Source organism: Myiozetetes cayanensis, unplaced genomic scaffold (assembly GCF_022539395.1).
Source record: "Myiozetetes cayanensis isolate MyiCay16 unplaced genomic scaffold, myiCay2020 scf3, whole genome shotgun sequence".
NCBI lineage: Eukaryota > Metazoa > Chordata > Aves > Passeriformes > Tyrannidae > Myiozetetes > Myiozetetes cayanensis.
The window spans coordinates 61,634,446-61,653,433 of record NW_026087521.1 but is presented as its reverse complement, the minus strand read 5'-3'; the positions used below and the strand labels follow the sequence as shown (position 1 = coordinate 61,653,433).

The window sequence follows — 18,988 nt, the reverse complement described above, 5'->3', positions numbered from 1 at the left end:
CTAGCAGTGAGTAATGCAGCACTGTGTACTTCAATAGGCTAAATTTCGTGGAGGTGGGAGCAAGAAAATATATTTGGTGACATATCTCTGTTCACAGATAAAACTTAGGATACTGAATTCTGGATATTCCACTTTTAAATTACCACCCCCACCACTGCAGAAGGCGAATCTTAATGAATTGCTCCTGCTGTTTTAAAGGAGTGCTAAGTACTAGCTGAATAAGAAAAGATTTTCTGCTAGATCTGAGCTAACTTTTTGGCCTCTTTTCAACATCAGATCCTTCCAGCCGGTTCTTCCAAGCCTGATACCCCTTCTGTAAATTATAATGATCTGATTAACTGAACTCTCAATGCAGGTTGTACAGGAACATCTTGGCCAGCTACAAGCACCTGCTTTGACTCTTTCAACCATGGTGTCTGGTAACAGTATTGAAATCACAAGTACTACTCCGTTGCCCACCATTAGAAACTCTTGGAGTCGATAGCCATTAACAGCAGGAGATTTCAGTGGCAGAAATACAGGCACAAAGTGGTTTGCTGGTTCGTTTGTAGGAAAAAAGCTCAAAGAGGATCTGAGCTCAAACCTTATGTATTCTTTCAGTGAACTAAAACTTGAAGAAAGTTTTTTTGGGCAGTTTGGTTTAGTTTTTGGTTGGGTTTTTTTTTTGTTTGTTTGGTTGGTTGGTTTTTTTTGTGTTTTTTTTGTTGTTTTTTTTTTTTCCCAGCTTTGGCTAGATCTTGGGCCTGAGGCATGTACGGCGTTAGCAGGCTGCTCGTGATTCCCGTTATTACTTTTACCCTATGAACATCTGCTTGTCAATGTGTGAAAAGCACATCAAAAAATAATTGAGAGGTGAAAAGACCTGGTTTTTAAGTGAAGATGTGACCCGAGGCAACCGGTGGCGGGTCACTTTGTGAAGCGCGTGCCTGCCCGTGCTGATGTTGTTTCCCTCCCCCTCTTTGTTAGCTTTCCCAGGAGAGATTACCCTCCTCCCCCCGAGGAGGGCCTGATTAAAGCCTGGCCTGGCAGAGATCACTTCTCTCCCGACGAAACCATGACATGGAGCTAAATGGGACAGACACCAGCTGGGCTGTGCTCGGGTCTCCTCAGCAGCCAGGGACCTCAGCCGGGGGGTTGTCGCTGCACATCCCTCTTGCTGCAGCACGGTTACACTAACCTTGCTGCTCAACCCCACCTCCTCCTCCCCCCCATTGCCTGCCTGCCTGTCCCAGCTACGCAGCCGTAGCGGAGGGGATGCGAGGCCTGGCGTTTTTAATCCAGTAAAACCCTTGCCGTTAATCACGCCAGGCAGAGCGAGCTGCCTCCCTGCCATGCCTGCTGCGGGCTGGATGCTGCTGCTATTTCTGTCTGACCTCCTCAGCCTGCCCCATCCTCGGGGCGTTCCTTACTCTGCCTGTGCTCAGCTGCCCTCCCGGACAGGACCCTCAAGGAGCTGCTTGAACAAAAGGTTCGCTCGCCCTAAAGACATGCAAAGTCCTTTCTCTGCCACTTTCTTCTAATTCAGAAGTGTTACCAAAGCCCCTGCCATCTCCTTACTCTTTTCACCACCTCTTTTTGGTTTTTTTTTCCCCAGCAGGAGAAGTCCAGCCCTGGCTGAGGTTGCTGCTATGGTGCTAGCACAACACGAAGGGGCTTTGAGTACAGTGCAGAAAAAAATGATGATGAGAGACCAGGGGATTGCCTTCGTGTTTCCATATTGCTGAGGAGATAAGGCTCTGTCTCTTCTGAATAGGTTAATCATACCGTGTCCTTTGGCAGGTGTTTTTTACTCTTTCTCTCTGGCTATCTCTGTTAGCAGTGGGATTTTTTGAAACGCAGAAATAAAGGCCATTGTATCCAGTGCTGAAAGGGCAGATTTAAGGAGGCAGATTAGTTACACAATTTGGGAGTGCTCTCGGGTTTCTTAATGCCTAGATTATATGAAACCTGGTCAGAAGAAATTAGTTATCTCTAAAGCTGTCAGATCCAGATCCTCTTCATTACAGCATCTCTCCCAGTGGAGACAGCACTAAGTAGCCATGCTTCTAATTCCTAGTTTCTGAGAAATGCCTCTGTGGTGCTCTTGGCCTAAAGCATGCTCCTGGGTGCCTGATAATTAGCATCATAACTGTCTATATTAGCTCTCCTTGGCAGTCTCCCACCTAAGCACTGAGCAGGCCCTTCTTGTTGGAGACCTGGCAAGTTACCTTACAGATATGATGACACTGTGGGAGGACAGCACATGAACTACTAGCATGACATCCCTCCCACTACTGTCCCAGAGCACATGTGCCATAGGAGGAGATGCTAATGACAGTTTATAGCTCTATTCCCTTGCCCTTCCCTCTGTCTTAAGTAAACTTCAGGCATGTGACTTGTCTAATGCTGTTACGGGTGTAATCACAATGAGTGGTTTAGGTTTTTTTAAAAAGTTGTCCTTCTGCTTCTCTCTCTCCAGTTTGTAGGCACGAGTAACTTCGGGTACACTGCTGTTTTCAACAGCCACAAGCTCACAATTGGTTCAGTTGCTTTTACTTCGTCAAAATGCTTCACACCCAAATTATGGGGTGAAAAAGGAGGAAAGGCAAAGACGGGAGAAGGCGATAAATCAGAGCGGTTCCTTCAATACCTCTTTCTTCATCAGAGACAATACCCAGCCAGCAATAAAAGATTCACCTCGCTCCTTACGAGCCTCCTACTCAACAGGATTTCCTTTTTTCCCTTGGGTAGAAGTACAAAGATGTGGAGCCAACTCTGAAGATCAAGGAGGTGGATGGCTTGGAGCTGGTGAAGAAGTTCTCGGAGCAGATGGAAAGCATGCTCCGCAGGAAGGTCGAAGCTGTCGAGGTAGGACCTCTGGGGCTCCAGGAAGGGAGTCCTCTCCTGTCAGCCCCAGAGCAGCAGGCACAGCTCTCCTGCCTGTCCCAGGAGTGTGTGGGCGCAGAGGTTGTGTGAGGACTTTGCCCAACCAAATTCCTGCTGGTGCGGCTGGCTGCTCACTCTGAGCTTTAAGCAGACACTGGTGGGAGGATGTGGGCGTTCAGACAAGGGAATGCTGGCTTCTCCCTCAGCCCAAAGTAGGAAATAAGATTAAAAAAAGTCTAAGAATAAATATGAGGGAATGAACACCCTTTAAGGAGACAAGAGGGGGGGAAAAAAATCCTCTCACAAGTGAAAATAAAGTTCATCCTTGCATAATGCATTCTGGCCACTGAAGACTGGTAGCTTGTTTCAGCTGTGCGTGTGGCTCAAGGGAAATTTCTTCACCCCCTGAACATGAGCTGCAAGGAAGGTGCTTGGATTTCTAGCTGTGTACATGGGGAAGTGTGGAGGAGGTGGCAAGAGGTCTTGAGCTGTTGCTGTGTGGGAGATCAGAGCAGGTAATCGTTATGGCCCCTCTTACTTCCTGCATCTAAGGATTTATCATATTCCTGTGTATTTACCTTCTATGAAAAGCATATTTCTGGAGTCACAGAGCCTTGACTGTTAAAGGCGTCTAATGTGGAAAAGTCATCCAGAAACACATCATTTGAGTCTCAAAGTGAAATGTGGGCATATTTAAACCCAGAGCTTTGGCCCATAATGTGAAATTCTTAGCCAGACTTTTCCAGCGTTTGGATTGCCTTATCCTTTGTGAAGGAGCAAAACGTAGTTTCGCTGAGACTGTTGCTGATTGTGCAACCCTGAAAACATGTACATGTTTAGTTGGATTCCTTCCCAGTCTGTACCAATTGAGAATTAGTGCCCTGAAGCATCATACTGGAGAACACTGGCTGATTTTACTGCCTTCCATAAATGGTAAGAGCTTATAAATGGCCACAGCATCACTGAGCCCTTTATGAAATCAAGTCGTGGTCTTTGTCTCAGTAACAATACCAGACTGAGACTCCCACAAGGCCTTTTCCTTTGATGAGATACTGACATCAAGCTGGGCCCGAAAAGCCTTTCCCATGGCTTTTTGGAAGGGCTCACGGAAAATGGAATGAAATTTCTGTCTATTGTTTCTCCAAATTGACCTGTTTCTGTTTGTATATGTCCTGTGATATCTAAAATTGCTTAGCAGGGACTCTGCAGTAAATAGGTGTCAATATACCTGGCAATAAATAGCTGCAAATATACTTTCCAAGCTGTAAAGTTGCACCACAGAACGATAGGTCAGCAGAAAAGGAGGGAAAGAGGGAAGTTTATAGCTCCGTGATCCTGTGTGGTGAAGGAGGCAGTCATGTCTTTTCATTAACTGTGTGAATGGCTGATACAGCTGGAAGAGCTTCTGGGGGGCTTGCCAGAGCACCCACTCATCTTTCTTTCTGTGTGCTTGCTTTAGAGGTTGGTGGAAGCAGCAGAAGATGCAGATCTGAACCATGAGTACAACTCCTCCCTGGAGGTAAGTTCATCCCGGTCAGTGACAAAAAGTGACACACACCCTCAGAGAGACCAGCCAAAAGACAGGCCTAGCCAGGAACCCAGCCACCTCAGGTTCCTGGACAGGTTGGGAATCTCCTTGACTTCAGGACACTCAGCTTGTGTAGAGACTACTGTAAGAGACTCCCCTGGCATATCCCAAATCCAGTAACACCAAGCAGGTTGGTCCTTTGACTTTGGGAGGGGAAGGATTTGGGAAGACTCTAGGTTGTGTGATATTATTGGCATAACTTCTACTGCAGACCAACACTGTCGTTATGTGGTGTGCTAGTGCAGATTAGCTGGCACTTGGGGGGTTACTTGACTGGAAAATGAGCTAAAAATTGAGTGTGAATGAGCAATGAGGAGGATGCTGTTACAAATACCCACAGCAAACTGTTAATCCAAATGAACTGAGCTTCTCACCATCTTTCTCAACAGCTCCCACCACCTTTTCTCCACCAGACAGACACCCACTTGTCAGGACTTCCGTTGGGTGAAAGTTTGGTGCTGTCCAAGCAATTTGGATAATTGGCTTTCTGTTAATAACTGTTAGTTGTGGCCAAGCTATGGGATTACTGCTGGTGAGGGGAACTGGAGTGAAAATTCTGTTCAAGGAAGTCCTCTGTCCATAGCATAAGCACGGACATACTAGCAGAAGTGCAGGCTACCCCTGCAAGCAGATATCTCAGTGCTGGGAAAAGCTGAGAATGAAAACACTTGTTGAAATCAAGCTAGGATCAAGCTAGGTACTAATTTTATCTCTCTTACCTTTTTTTTTTTTTTAAGAATCACACTAGTAATGGTAGTTGGGTCACCTGCATTCCCAGTAAGGGTCACGGGTGAGTTGAGGTATAGGATTTGGTATTTGCACCCTCTGAATACTGATAGCACTTGAACATAAATCCTTAAATAACCTCTGGCTCAGATAAAATCACCAAAAACATCTTAAGAACAGGTTATCCAAGGACGAAGAATGTCCTAAATATACTGAAGTGACTGTAGGTAATAAATCCCCAGTGACCTTCACAGGGGGGAAACTGCGTTGTCTTTGAGCACCTTCTGCTTGATCCTTTGCTCTTGATGAGTTCCTGCCACTTGGAGTGACAGAACGAGGGGATAATCCTGGCTGGATGTACACCAGGAGTTAACGCTAGTAAATGACAGCTGTAGGGACAGGGCAAGTAAGGTCGGCACTGACATGCCTTGTATTAAACCTGGGGGCCAGGCCCAGTGAGACACTCCACCTCTCCAGCTAATCACTTAAATCACCTCTGAGGGACCACAAGAGTCTGCCACTGTGTCCCTCTGCTCTTCAGTAGCCCTTCTGCTCTGGGCTATGGCCGTGCTTTCAGTCATTTCTTATTGACAATAAGAAATTGGCCAGCAGTCATCGATTTGGCAGCTGTGCAATTTTCACTTGGTAGTAGCTTGTTTGTTGCTCATCTTGATCCTGTTTGAAGCCCCAGTTCCCCATATGTCCCTTCTTTATGTTTTAAAGAGTGTTTTTTCTTCAGCCATACTGGGAATAGCCTGTCTTATTCTCTCTTCACCTTTCTCTTTTCCACTGTCTTCATCAACAGTTTGATTACTACAACTCTCTCCTGATTAATGAGAAGGATGAAAATGACAATTACGTGGAGCTTGGAGATGAATTCATTTTGGAGCCAAATGAGCATTTCAATAACCTGCTGGTGAACACAACATACAGTGATATCCAGCTCCCCACCAATGTCTACAACAAAGGTAATGGCCTCTACTTCCTCACCACTATAGTAGGTTGCTGTGGAAATTGTCAGTAATAATACTGGAAACAAGGATGGGAATAGAAAAAAAACAACTACAGAAAAGAAACCAGGGCTGGAAAAGTACTGTCCCAAGGCACAGTCATGTCTGTGCTGTACTCTGTCACTGTGACAGGTATAATCTGCTCTTGGAAGACCTCTTATGATGGACAGTCCTCCATCTTAGGCAGGCAGTATATTCTCCTACAGTTCATCTACTCAAAAAAAGATGCTGTGATGTGACTTCATTGGCAGTTGGTGCTCTGTAGGAAGGGTTGGATCTATCAAGGTCTTTTAGACATCAAGGATCTCATTGATTTCAGCTGAGAACTGAGACTCCAAGTACCTTTGCATCAGGAGGCATTAACACTTGACAAGGACACTCTTAATTCTCAGTGAGCATATCCATGGGGGTAATTCACAACTGCTACCCTTACATGACTCTTCTGGGCTATTTTGTGTTCTCAGCAATCCTTTGGCACCTTGGCAGCTGCAGGAGCCCAGGGAGGCACCACTCCAGCTGCACCCCAGAAACAAGTTCACCTCCAGGCTGGTCAGCACGCAGCCACGGCTGCAGGCTGAGATACCACTTGCAACTGCCTTAAGTTTACTGCTCATTTTGGCCAACATTCAAAGCTGCCTCTACTGGCTCCTTCCTTGCCTCCCTGTCAGCTCTTCCCCTTGTGTATGTTTTTGACAGGAAAAAAAAAAAAAAGGCGCCATTGCTTCTCTCACTGATGGAGCTCATTTAAAGTCTTCAGGGCCAGACGGGGCAGGCGCTGGTGACTGCTCACAACTGCTGTGTTATTTAGAGAGACAATAGAGGGAGTTCTATTTTTCCCAGGATGTTAAATTAGTTCCATCTGGTCCAACAGCCCCAGACACTAAAATCTTGCTCACAATAGAGCCACCAGGGGAGCTGGCTGTGGGTAGATGCAGCAGAGCTGCTCCGTGTAGGCTGCTGTCCACAGCAGAGGACAGAGAGAGGTGGTCAAATGGCCACTGGCAGAGACAGCAGAGAGGCATTGCCCAGCTGGCTGATTTCCTGCCTGCACAGCTTGACCAGCTCCTCTGGCTATGGCTGGGGGATGAGCAGGAGGTGGAGGGCTGCTTCCATGTCTGGGAATCCTCCAAGGAGCAGTGTCCAGAAGTACTCACTCCCTCTTTTGCAAACAGCAGCAAGGCTGGCTCTCCACAGCTCTTCTGGCTCTCCAGTCCTGTGGGACTTACTTTGACCTCATCACTGGGGAGTCACAGTTCATTTTTTCCCTTATTTTGACCCAAACTGCCTTCAGTAAAGTGATCAGTAAAGTCAAGTCAAATCCCCACCCCTTTCAACATTAATAGAGTGAGCAGTTTCTCAGGATTCCCTGTTTCTGCTGCTGCTGCTCTTTGTTCTCCCCAGACAATGAGTCAGCACAAACACCAAATATACATGGCCTCTTAGGAGTTCTTGGAATCTGCAACATCCTATCGATTCTGATGAAATGGGGGGTGAGGTAGGACAGCCCAGGCTTTGTGAGAGAAAGGGCAGGCAAAGAAGAAAAGACAAAAGAGACAAACTGGGTAAATCCTAGGACTCCTCTGTCTAAGGCAGTTACACCTAGCATAAATTTCAACACAGCTTGCAGAAGGGCTGTTAGTGGTGCATCAGGCAGTTGCTTTTCAACAGCCACAGATCCCCTCTCAGGTATCAGCTGCATGGTGTGCCAGCTGTGCTTGGCACAGTGATGGTTTTCCTGGGTCTCTCAGAGCTCTCTTCCAACCAGATGTAGTGCTTGAGGGCAGACAAGGCTGGAAAGAGAAATGGGATCAACAGAGTACGACCATGCTGAGATCACCTGCAGGGGCCAGTGGTGACCTGACCTCCAGGATTTATTTTGAATGATGGATCCAATGCCCTGCCCAATGTGAAAGCTTTGGATAAGGCTGCATTCCTCCTGGAGCTGCCTCTGTTCCCATCCTTCTCCTCCATCGGGGTGGTCCGTGTCCTCCCTTCTTTTACATGCTTTTTTTCCCCATTTTTATTCTTCCCTCCCCACAGACCCTGCCATCCTTAATGGAGTTTACATGTCAGAAGCCCTGAATCCTATTTTTGTGGACAACTTTGAAAGGGATCCCACGCTGACCTGGCAGTACTTCGGCAGCTCCACTGGGTTCTTCAGGCTCTACCCAGGTAAAAGAGCAGACTGGCTTTTGTCTTTCAGTGCAACACAACAGTTTTGCAGGAGGGGTCCGTGCTATGGAAGAGTCCAACCTGGCAAGGCTGGGAGCATCACAGGTTCACCAAGGGCAGGGTGCAGTGAGCAACGGGCACGGGCTGCTCAGGCCGAAGGAACAGTGTCCAGCAGGCATAAACCCCTTTTTCCCATGTGAACCAGCCCCTCAGGGATGTTGCCCTTGCAACCCCAGAGGAGTCTGATGGCAGGGGTGTGCCTCGGGCAGGCTGTCCTCCAAAAAACTCCCAAAACACCATGGCAGACACCCTCTCCCCCTCCCCCCTGCCACCATGGCAGGGCTCCCTGCTTCATGCCCTCTGTGGTTTTTAGTGGTGTCCAGAGCCTCTCTCTGCCTCTGAGGACACACGTGGCAGATGCAGCTGGCCAGCCTGACTTGTTATCCACTCACCAGCTGTGAGTGGCACATAAGGTCATGGCACGAGAGGGAGGTCCCATGCTCAGAGGAACCCATGAGATAACTCTGCAGCTGTAGCTTGGCCTGGTGGCTGCTTCATCAGATGGCTGCGTGCCCTTGTTCTGTGACCTGTCACGTGCTGGGGAAGGGGAAAGCAGGGATGACTGGGAACAGAGCCTTCAGCGGGGAATCTGGGACACGTCCTTGTCACCGCTGCTGCCTTTTTATGCTCTCAACCCCCCATGGGAAGAAAAATATGTTGTTGAGAACTACATCAAATTGGCAAAAAGTTCAATTGCTCCCCAAATTTGAACAGACTGAGCCTAGGTACATTTTTTAACAGAAACTTAATAAACAGTATGCTGAGAACTGCCAAAGACCATGCAGCTCTGCTTGGATTTCTGCAGAACGGGTGCTGCTGTTGCTGGCCAGGCTTGTGTGCCCCCATGGGGCTGCCGGGTCTCGGCAGTGAAGAGCAGCAGTGTGGGTGCCTGGGGAGCAGGGAGCAGATGCCTGTCTGTGTGTGTTGATTGCCCCTTTTGCTGCTCTCTTCAGGGATAAAGTGGTTACCAGACGAGAATGGAGTCATCTCCTTTGACTGCAGAAACCGTGGCTGGTAAGTTTTGGAGAGACTTGGCCGAAGCACCTTTCAGCCTCCCTTTCTCTCTCTTTTCCAAGGTGACACCTTGGTGAGCTGCTGAGAAACAGTTACTGTCCTGTCCTGCTTTTGTGAGAGATAGGGGTACATAAAGGTTGGGAAGCCCTACCACCTGCCAGCAACAGCTTTCCATATGGCATCTACAAGGAAATCACCGGGGTATCCTTCCTCTGTCCCATTCTCCTTATAATTTTGCAACTTGGAGGCAGGGACACTTAGACTCCGGAAATGTGGCATATTAACTCTGGTCTACTCAGCGTGGGTAAAGAAGGCTTTAGCAATTGTCACTCTTGGACATGTGTCTGGAGCAGGCCCAGCACTTCCCAATGCAGGAAGTGAGGCGCTGGGGCCAGCGGAAGAGGAAGGGAGCTCTGTTCTGATCAGCCTGATCCTGCTGGATATCTGTGCTCGTGGTGCATGTTATGCTGTGGGTAGCACTGTGTGACAGCACTGTGTCCAGCATTCCTCCTTCCTGGGTGCTCACCCTGCTTCCTTGTATTCTTCGTTTTATACAGGTACATCCAAGCGGCCACCTCTCCCAAGGACATTGTCATCATTGTGGACGTCAGTGGGAGCATGAAGGGCCTGAAGCTGACCATTGCCAAACACGCCATCGTCACCATTTTAGATACTCTGGGAGAAAATGACTTTGTCAACATCATCGCAGTATGTCTGTCTCAATCCCAGTACCGAGCTGCCTTCCTTGTGCCTCGTGCCAACTCCTCCTTCCCCTTAGCAAACTGCAGGCATTCCGGTGATGTAGCTACAGGAGATATGCTGGATGGGAGATTAACACAAATTACCCTTGGGGAGTCAGCTTTGTGTGGTCAGCAGGGTGGCTGCCAAGTCGTTTCACCTCTCCTCTGCAGAGGATGTCAGCTGCATCTTTTTGCTTATTTGAGGGTGTGACTGTAACAGATAACAAGGGGCTGTGGAGAGAAACCTAAGCTAGCAGGAACCCGAGCTAATACATTCACCTAGTTTAGCATAATGCTGTGTTTGGGTCCAGTAGCAGTATAATCCTCAGGATAATGTTTCTGGGATAGAAAATTACCACCATATGCCTTTTTGTGCACCAGCACCCTGCGAGGCTGCCAGTACAATTCATCAGAGTCAATCTGCACGGGCCTGCATGGAGTTTGGTCAGGTTGCCTCAATGTTATTTTCTTCCTTTTTAAGGCCTGACCAGGATAAGGATGGGCTGGTTACCCACAGAGAACCGGCACCACTGACCACAGAGCAAAACTTTTCCATGACATGTGCCAAGACTGGTGCCAGGTTAAAGGCTGCTCACCTTCCAATTTTTCAAGCTAATTCAAGCATCATCTCCTTCCCCAGGCTCCTTTCTATGAAAGCTTGCCAGGGCACAGAAACTGAGATATAAAGTCTACTTTTTGTTGATAGCTTCTTATGTTAGATAATTAGAAACTCCAATGGCAACAGCTCTGTCTTTATATGGCTGGACAGATGGAAGAGTGAACAGTGTTGGCAGAAAAGTGGAGGGGAATCATTAAGGAGTTTGAAATATCATCTGTTCTTTAAAAACAATCCCAGAAAGACCATGTAATATATATATATGTATTCCTTTACTGCACTCACACCAAGAACCTACTGGCTCAGACACATTATAGCCTGACCTGAGCTCCTGCTGATCAGCTGAGCCTCTCATGAATTATGCTCTTCTGAACCTTGTAGGAAAAGGTTGACACATCTGAGGTAAAGCATGCCAGGCTCGAAGCATACACCCCACTAATTATCCCAGTTTTGTGGAGGTGTGGTTACTGGGTATGTTATTGCTCAGCTGTGTACCCAGAGGCATCAAACTTCAGGTTACGAAACCACTCGCAAAGTTCAGCTGGCGACTGGGGACTCACAAAGCCTGCAGAAGTCAGAACTATGTGCAGACAGTGCTAGAAGCAAGGCCAGGGGCACGAGCTAACAGAGTGTGGATAAAAACTCTACAGTGTGAGCGGGGAAAAAGCTATGTAGATATGCTCAGATAGAACTCAGCAAAACACCATAATTAATGCATTATTTAAACAAATAGAAGATTTATCAAAATTATAATCTGTCATTATCACTGGAAACAAATTTTAAGGGAAATAGGTATAAAATAGCATAACGTTCCATACTGCTCTCTGAACATCCACTGAGGACATGAACCCATTCTGTGAATTTTCTCCCATTACAATCCCTTTCTTTCCATTTTCTCTTTGCAGTACAACGATTACGTTCATTTTATTGAACCCTGTTTTAAGGGTATCCTGGTCCAAGCAGACAGAGATAACAGAGAGGTGAGTACCAGGCTCCCATCAGTGTAATTCAGGCAGCTCTCTTAATGTAAGAATTACATGGGGTCAAGATGCTGAGATATGAAACTCCAGGGACAGGGAACAACCTGCATCTCACAGCAGCATGTGGGTTGCATTTCAGAACAAGCAGTGGTGTGTGCTGGCTCTGTGGTTCATCTTTGCTTACATGAAGTAACTAACACAGGGTCAGCTGGATAACTAAAGAGCAGTAACCAGCTTTCCTGGGTCACCACTGTCAGACCACAAGCAGACCTGGTCCAGGATGCCATGGAAAAACAGTGTGCAGAGGGCAAACCAACTTTGAAACCCCACATCTTCAGCCTCCAGAAGGGAGAACAACCAGCCCTTTCCTGGTGAATGTGTTCTCAGCCTGGTCTGATCCTTCATCAGGATGGATGCTTGCCAGCAAGCTTTCCCTGGTGAGGGATTTTGCTGCTCTGATCCAGGAAGCCTCTGCACCCCTAAGGTGATCAGCCTGCATCCAGCTGCTCCACCACCCTCTAGGCTGACTGGTACTTTTAGCTCTTCATCTCTTCATACTGGCTTTTTTAATTTTTTTTTTCTCTCTGTATTAATACCAGAGAAGTAGCACATCCCTCCATGTTTTCAGCCACTAGATTTCTCTCCAGATTTCTTTCCTGGCATAGTCCTGGGTCACAGAACATGACTATAGAGGGTGATGTCTCCTACAGTGTTTCCTAAAGGATCCCCAAGCTTTTTGAACAAACACTATCCTGCAGAGAGCACTCTGCAGTTTTAATTTACAACAATGCCTCTTAAGTAGTAGACAAGCATTCAAATGGTTTCTTTCTCCCCCCCTCCCCCATCACGTTGTTTTGCATGCACAGGATGTTCTTTACCTGAAGGAATGGACAAGAGAAAGTCAGATTTCCAGTGGGTTTGTCCCTGGCATGATCCATCATGGGCTGTCAGTGGTTCACAGCGCAGGGACTGAGAAATGCAGTCCTGCTGTAGCTGCATGGGCAGAGGTGCAACCTGATTGTGCCACCAATGGGGTGGCCATTTGGCTTTCCCACCTCCCTCAGTCCCAGTGCTGCCCTGCCCTGCCCTGCCCTGCCCTGCCAGCAGTAGTGAAGGAGCAGGAGCCCAATGGCACAGACTTGTCTAGGTTACCCTTTTCCTCCCCTGGTCAAAGGGCACACCCTGTCTACAACTCATTCCTGGCTTTTTTACTCTCTTCTTGCCAGCATTTCAAGCAACTGGTGGAAGAACTGCAGGCAAAAGGAGTGGGGACTGTGAGCAAGGCTTTGACAGAGTCCTTCAAAATTCTGAGGGAGGTAAGAGTCACTGTTAATGCTTGTGTTGGGCACAAGAGTCCCTGCCCATTGCCACGTTCCCCTCTACAACTGGTGACTCAGCACGTCCCTCACTGCACTGTGCTGCAGGGGGATGTGGTGTGAGCTGATCTCATGGACCCCAAATTTGTGACAAGCAGTGTGGGGGGTGACCCAGCTCTGGTGGGGGATTGGTTTGTTCGTGATGTCTGTGGCCACCAGTCCCTGCCCAGGAGGGATGAGGAGCCAGCCAGGCCGTGGCTCTGTGAGTCTTTTCTTAATGAGCTCCACAACTGTGCTTTGACCAAGAACCTTTACAGATGGTGGCAGTAAAATATAACTGATCGACTGAGGGCAACAATTCTGGTTGTAAGTAAGGTTATTAGTGAGAAGTAGATGATGGTGAAGACATGAAAGACTATTCTCAGGCTTCAGATTTATTTCAATGTCACTTTGCTGAGTATCAGTGCTTGGGGAAGAAACCACAGGTCCAGGAGAATTAATCACTCTGATTATACCCTGTGATAAGGATCATAAATGATTCATTGCCTTATGTGAACAATAGGGACTTCAGTAGCCTAGAGATAAACACGCAACTTAACTCTGTATCTTAAGGAATGGTTACAAAAAAAAGGGACCAAGAACCAGCTGAATCCCCCCCTCTCCTCATGGCACTGTCTATAGTGGGGTTGGCCTAAAGAAACCAATGCCTTTGGTGCTGACAAAAATACATATACATACAATGTTAGTGGCCATAATGATGATGTATGTGTTAAAGGTGGGCCAGAGGTACTGACACCCTGGGAAAGATTCTCCACTCTCACTTATTTTAAAAGCTGAAAGTGTAGGTTTGTTTGGCCATGGTAATGCTATTCCTAATTTATGCCAGTGCCAGCATGATCAGAATTGAATCCAGGGAGGGTGGGAGCTGACCTGACTTGTCACTGGTATTAGAAGCACAGTGGTTTTAATGACAGCCTGAGAAGAGCGTGATGTAGACTTGGCATGGCAGTAATAGACTGGCAGCACTTTGAGGAGTTCAACATCTTTGGAGCAAGATAATTACTGAGATGACCAGGGAAGCAGTAATGATGTGAAACTAGAACAATTACGTGGTCCAGATGCCTGCTAGATTGCCTACGTGTATTCTTGCAAGTTACAAACAAAACCCCACAGACTTTTAAAATTATTTTAAAATTAATATTTAAAACCAAAGATCCAGAGCCTATACTGGGCTGCACTGTGTAAATCAGAATCCTTACACAATTTCTGTACCAGAGGAAAAATGATTTTCTTAAGTCTAACGTAGCACTGGTACGTACAGTGACAACAGGTTAAAGACGCCCAGTGCAGTACAATTGCAGGCATTCTCAAGCAGCACAGCTACGAAGGTCTCAGTGGAGAATCACAAAGCACAGTGCTAAAGAAAGCCTGCTTGCCCCAGATGAGGCAGCAGCAGGTCATTCCAGGCACAGACACCAAAACTGTTCTGGTTCACTAATAACTAACGAGGAGAGCTCACACCTCCTTTCTGGCAGGCATGGCTCATCCACTGGACTAGGCAATCCTCAAGCCTACAGGAGGCAGAACCTTTATAAAGCACTGCATAGTTTAAGACAGGCATGCCCATGGGAAATGGAAGGTATGTGGTGAAACAGCTGAGAGAGAAAAAAATGCCCTCTGCTGACATAGCTGGACCAAAACTACCTCCAGAGTGATGTCCATGCAGCCCAGGGGACTAACGTGACTTCACTGCAGTAATAGATAAGAAACTATTTTGTTTCTATTTAGCATTAAAAATGCAGTCAACAGTTTAAGCAGGCATCACGCATCTTGATCCTTGTTGATTCTCCCTTGTCTAATGAACTTAAAACAGCTCTGAGGTGGCTCTTGGACAGTGCAGCACCCAGTGGTCCATAAAACAGTAGTTCAGAAACAGTATCTTTGCTGCCAAAGGAAGGTGTGAAACAGGGCTAAACCTCTCTTCCACCCATCTCTCCTTCCTCAGTAACACTGAGTGCAGCTTTTTCTTGCGGTGTGTCTTTCACTGTAGCATGGACCATGACTGTGCTCCTCGGTGCAATGGGACCTCAGCCCACGGTCAGTGAAGCCATCAGCCTTGTTCCCAGCCAGCTGTGGGGCAGCTGGACGTGCAGCAGGAGTCCTGCAGGACCTCCTGTATCTTCAGCCCAGGATTTCTGCCTGCTCTTCTTCAGAAGAGGCAGACATGGTGTCTCTGCACACACAGCAGCACCAGAGGCTGCATGTCACAGGCATGCAAGCATAGAAACCTGCCCGTGGTCCTGCCGCAGCCTTCCCCTCACTGCAGCTTCCCTGGTGAGGGCTCATCTAGAGAGTGCCTTGATATCACCAGCTGGAGGACCCCAGGGTCTGCAAGTACCACAGCTTAAGGCAAAAGGGTCCCACCTGCCAAGTGCTCATGTGGCTTAAGGGCTCTCTGAAATCTTCTCTTAGAGGTTCTTAAATCCGTATCGGTAATAGCAGAGGGAAAGGTTTCTCATCAGTGTGTCTTGAAAGAAGTCTGTGGTGCTGCGGTCATGCAGGCAGGAGAAAAGGGAACTTTGGTGGAATTGACCACCCCCTCCTCATCAGGCAAAATTGACATTCTCAGCTTGTAATTGTAGCTGTTCCTCACAGACTGTCCTGTTATTGTTCACAGGAGCATACGCAAGAGAATGAAAATGAAAATTGCTACATCACACTGATGAAACAGGCTTTGCTGATTACAATAGACAACCAGTAATAATATCTGTAATGAAAGTGACTGCAAAATTTCCCTGGTAATTTTCCTCAGCCCAATTGCTCATAGAATTAATAGCCCAGCAGAGACCTACTCGATGAGGTATGAGTAGCAGAGAGGGGTTGAAGAAGAGCACGAGTCTCTCACATCTTTGTTTTCTTCCATTATGTTCTGGGGTAGACAGGGCATATTTTAATCCATGACGCAATTTGCAGAATGGTTTCAGGAGAACAGTTATCCAGAGCCTCCCCTGCCCCTCTCTGCCACGCTCAATAAACCACTTATACTTTCTATTTCAATTTAGCCACACGCCAAGTGGTTTCAACAAAATATGCATCCCAGGGAAATGATGGTCTTAAGCACACGTTTATGAAGTGCTTCAGAAATTCTCAGGAGTCAAGTGCTATCTTTTGAGCTCTTTTCTTATTTATCAATAATCTATCTCCCTGTTATCTTCTCCTCTGCTTCAACAAGCTTGGCACGTCTTGTTCTCTCACCCTTTTCCTGCAGGATCTGTACCCCTTTGTTCTGGCTGCTGCTCTGCTCGTGGCTGCTTCCAGGCTGTCTTCCCTGAAACGCCACGCTCCCAACAATGTGTGAGTGCTGCAGCTGAGAGCTATCAAGTGCTAAGCAGAGCAGAATAATTGCCTTCCCTGTTTTACACACCGTAGTCCTCTTAACACAACGTAAGGCAACAGCTACGTTTTTTTTCAGACGCTGTCACATTGTTAACTCCCATCCAGCTGATCTGTCTCTGCATTATCCCTCTCCAGGCAGTATCCACCCTCTTGTTTGGTATTTGAGCCCCTGACTGCCCTTTCCAAGGTACATATGTGTGTACACATACACATATGCAAACACCCCCCCTCCAATCCTAAGAGAGACATATCAATATATTCATATATTTGTTATATGATTAATCTTGTAAGATTAGATAGGCCAGATGACCCTTGAGGGACCCCTTCCAACCCTGGTATTCTAATGATTCTATGAAAATCTGTGACATTTATGTGTCCTCCTTTCTCAGAATCCACTCAGAATAAGTAAGTATTTTGAAAGCTAACGCTTTACCCATTCTATGGAGGACAAGAAATGCCAAGTTCAGCTTTCCAAGGTCACCTTAGAATGTTGTCTTCTCTTTACACCAAGCTGTTTCAATCATGCCTTTACTCACTGTCGACCACAGAAATCACATAAATATTGAAGTTAACTGAGTAGGTCTTCCAGAATGGCTATAGGTGAAAAAACACTATGAAACTGGTAACAAACTGGATTTCAGTGAGGCATAAAATTCTGAGTAACTTGAGTAAACTGGTCCTATAAAAAGAACGAGCCTATCTGCTGATGTGAGCTATCAAAGGTTTGTGGCCTCTTATGCTCCACTTGTGTGAGGAAGCATCTCATTTGTGCACTCACAACTGTGTCGTTAACTTTTTTAGCAATGTGCTAAATGCTTAAGGACAACTTACCCACCTAGTTTCCTCCCTTCTTGCAATACATTTTCTGTTGATTCTCTCTTAGTCCTTTGGGATCTCATACAGTCCCAGTCAGGTCTCAGCTCATGAGGCAAGTAGTTCAGCTACACCCTCTGAAATTCCTTCCCTTCATGCTAAGCACAGATTATTCAAATGCTTTCAATTAGCCTTCTCTCTAACTCTACCACTTTGTGACCTTGCCTGTAATTCTTTCATTCTTTCCCTTGTTTCTTATCACTTCAGTGGGTGCCCAGCCATTACAATATTGTCCTTTTGATGATCAAGTATGGAGGCTATAAAGCATCTCTGTCCAACCATTTCCCTCTGTTTTTTAACAGCTGGCAACATATTCTTTCTGCTCCCTCTTTTGCTTCTTCTCTGAGCATTTATAAATCTTTTCTTGATTCCAGTCGCATTTTTGGGCCTGGATTTTACAGCGCATTTTTCAAGACAAGCAAAGCTCAGGATTTCCTATTTACCAGTTCTTATCATTTCTTATTTCTTCTGCACTGGCTGCTTCCTTCTCTACTGCTACTTTTCTACCCATGAGACACTTTCCACCACGTTTGAATTTTCAGTAGTTCTGGAGGCAGGCCTGCATAAGAATAGGGCAGGAGGAGATGAGGAGGGGCTGCTCAGTCCTCTGGCCAGATGTGTACACAATCAGCACGTGTGCCTGCACATCTCTGAGCAATGGTGATGGTTTCTATTGCTTCAGTAGTAACTCTGTGCCAGGTTTTTGCTGCAAAGTAAATGGCAATGAGCAAACAAGGGAGTACAAGAGACTGTGACCCTGAATTAATTAGATCATGCCTGTTAGCCCTGGCAACGTGACCAAAGTTCTGTAGGAGAACATGTAGCTCTGTGCCTTGTTCACTGACCCAGCTCTAGCCCACATTTCTTTAGACATCTATTCTGTGGACATATTATTCCTCATCTCCTCTTCTTTCATGCTCCTGAAACTTCAGTCAGAGCAGGGAATTATGCTGAGAGCTTGATGTGAATGCTGTCAGATCATTTGCTACAGCTGCAACCAGTCACAAAAGGACATAAAACCCAAGGATTACCTCCTTGTTCATTTGTTTTCTAAATCTGTCTTTTTAATCTCTATTTCTATGACACTGATGATCTCATTTTCCCTGTTGAAAATATCATCTACTCCTGTAATTAGGAGATTGCTGGTTCTGATGCAGCATCTAATTTCTCAGTATCTCAGTATTATGAAATCTGAAGTAAGCTTCATGAAGAGATGTCTTAAGTAGTTTGATGAAATGGTGGGTGACCTTAATTAAGCGTTAATTTAATAATAATCTAAACAAACATGTTGCAGATTGCAACATTTTGGAATAAGCTGCTTTTGTAACTATAAGGTTTGTATATCTGTGATCTGAGCCTCCTTCTGGCACCATCTCCTGCACCATCGAAGCCCCATGCCTCCCTAGTGGACACTCACAACTGTCTGTTCTCTCTGCTAATCTGCATGCAGTTGATCTCTGTCCTAGAAATAGCTCACTTGAGACTCTTTGTCTTTTTTGTACCTTATGGTCTGCAGCAGAATCCCATGTAGCTGTCACCTCCTCTTCTCCTTTAGTTTTCACCTCAGAGCATCCTGTGCTTGTCCCTGTTGCCCACCCTCAGCCCTTGCCCCGAGTCTCCCTGTTGAGCAGG

At 46.6% G+C, this 18,988-nt stretch overlaps 1 protein-coding gene across 1 annotated transcript in view; it reads left to right on the top strand.

The window, feature by feature from the left end:
* The first annotated feature begins 2,783 nt into the window (after positions 1 to 2,783).
* CACNA2D4 (calcium voltage-gated channel auxiliary subunit alpha2delta 4) overlaps positions 2,784 to 18,988 on the top strand; it is a 114,981-nt gene continuing 98,776 nt past the window's right edge. The window contains exons 1-8 of the mRNA XM_050325557.1: positions 2,784 to 2,847; positions 4,325 to 4,384; positions 5,985 to 6,147; positions 8,230 to 8,361; positions 9,375 to 9,435; positions 9,993 to 10,143; positions 11,697 to 11,771; positions 12,998 to 13,087. Coding sequence (XP_050181514.1) covers positions 2,809 to 2,847; positions 4,325 to 4,384; positions 5,985 to 6,147; positions 8,230 to 8,361; positions 9,375 to 9,435; positions 9,993 to 10,143; positions 11,697 to 11,771; positions 12,998 to 13,087 — 771 coding nt within the window. The 5' untranslated portion in view covers positions 2,784 to 2,808. The remainder of the gene's footprint in view (positions 2,848 to 4,324; positions 4,385 to 5,984; positions 6,148 to 8,229; positions 8,362 to 9,374; positions 9,436 to 9,992; positions 10,144 to 11,696; positions 11,772 to 12,997; positions 13,088 to 18,988) is intronic.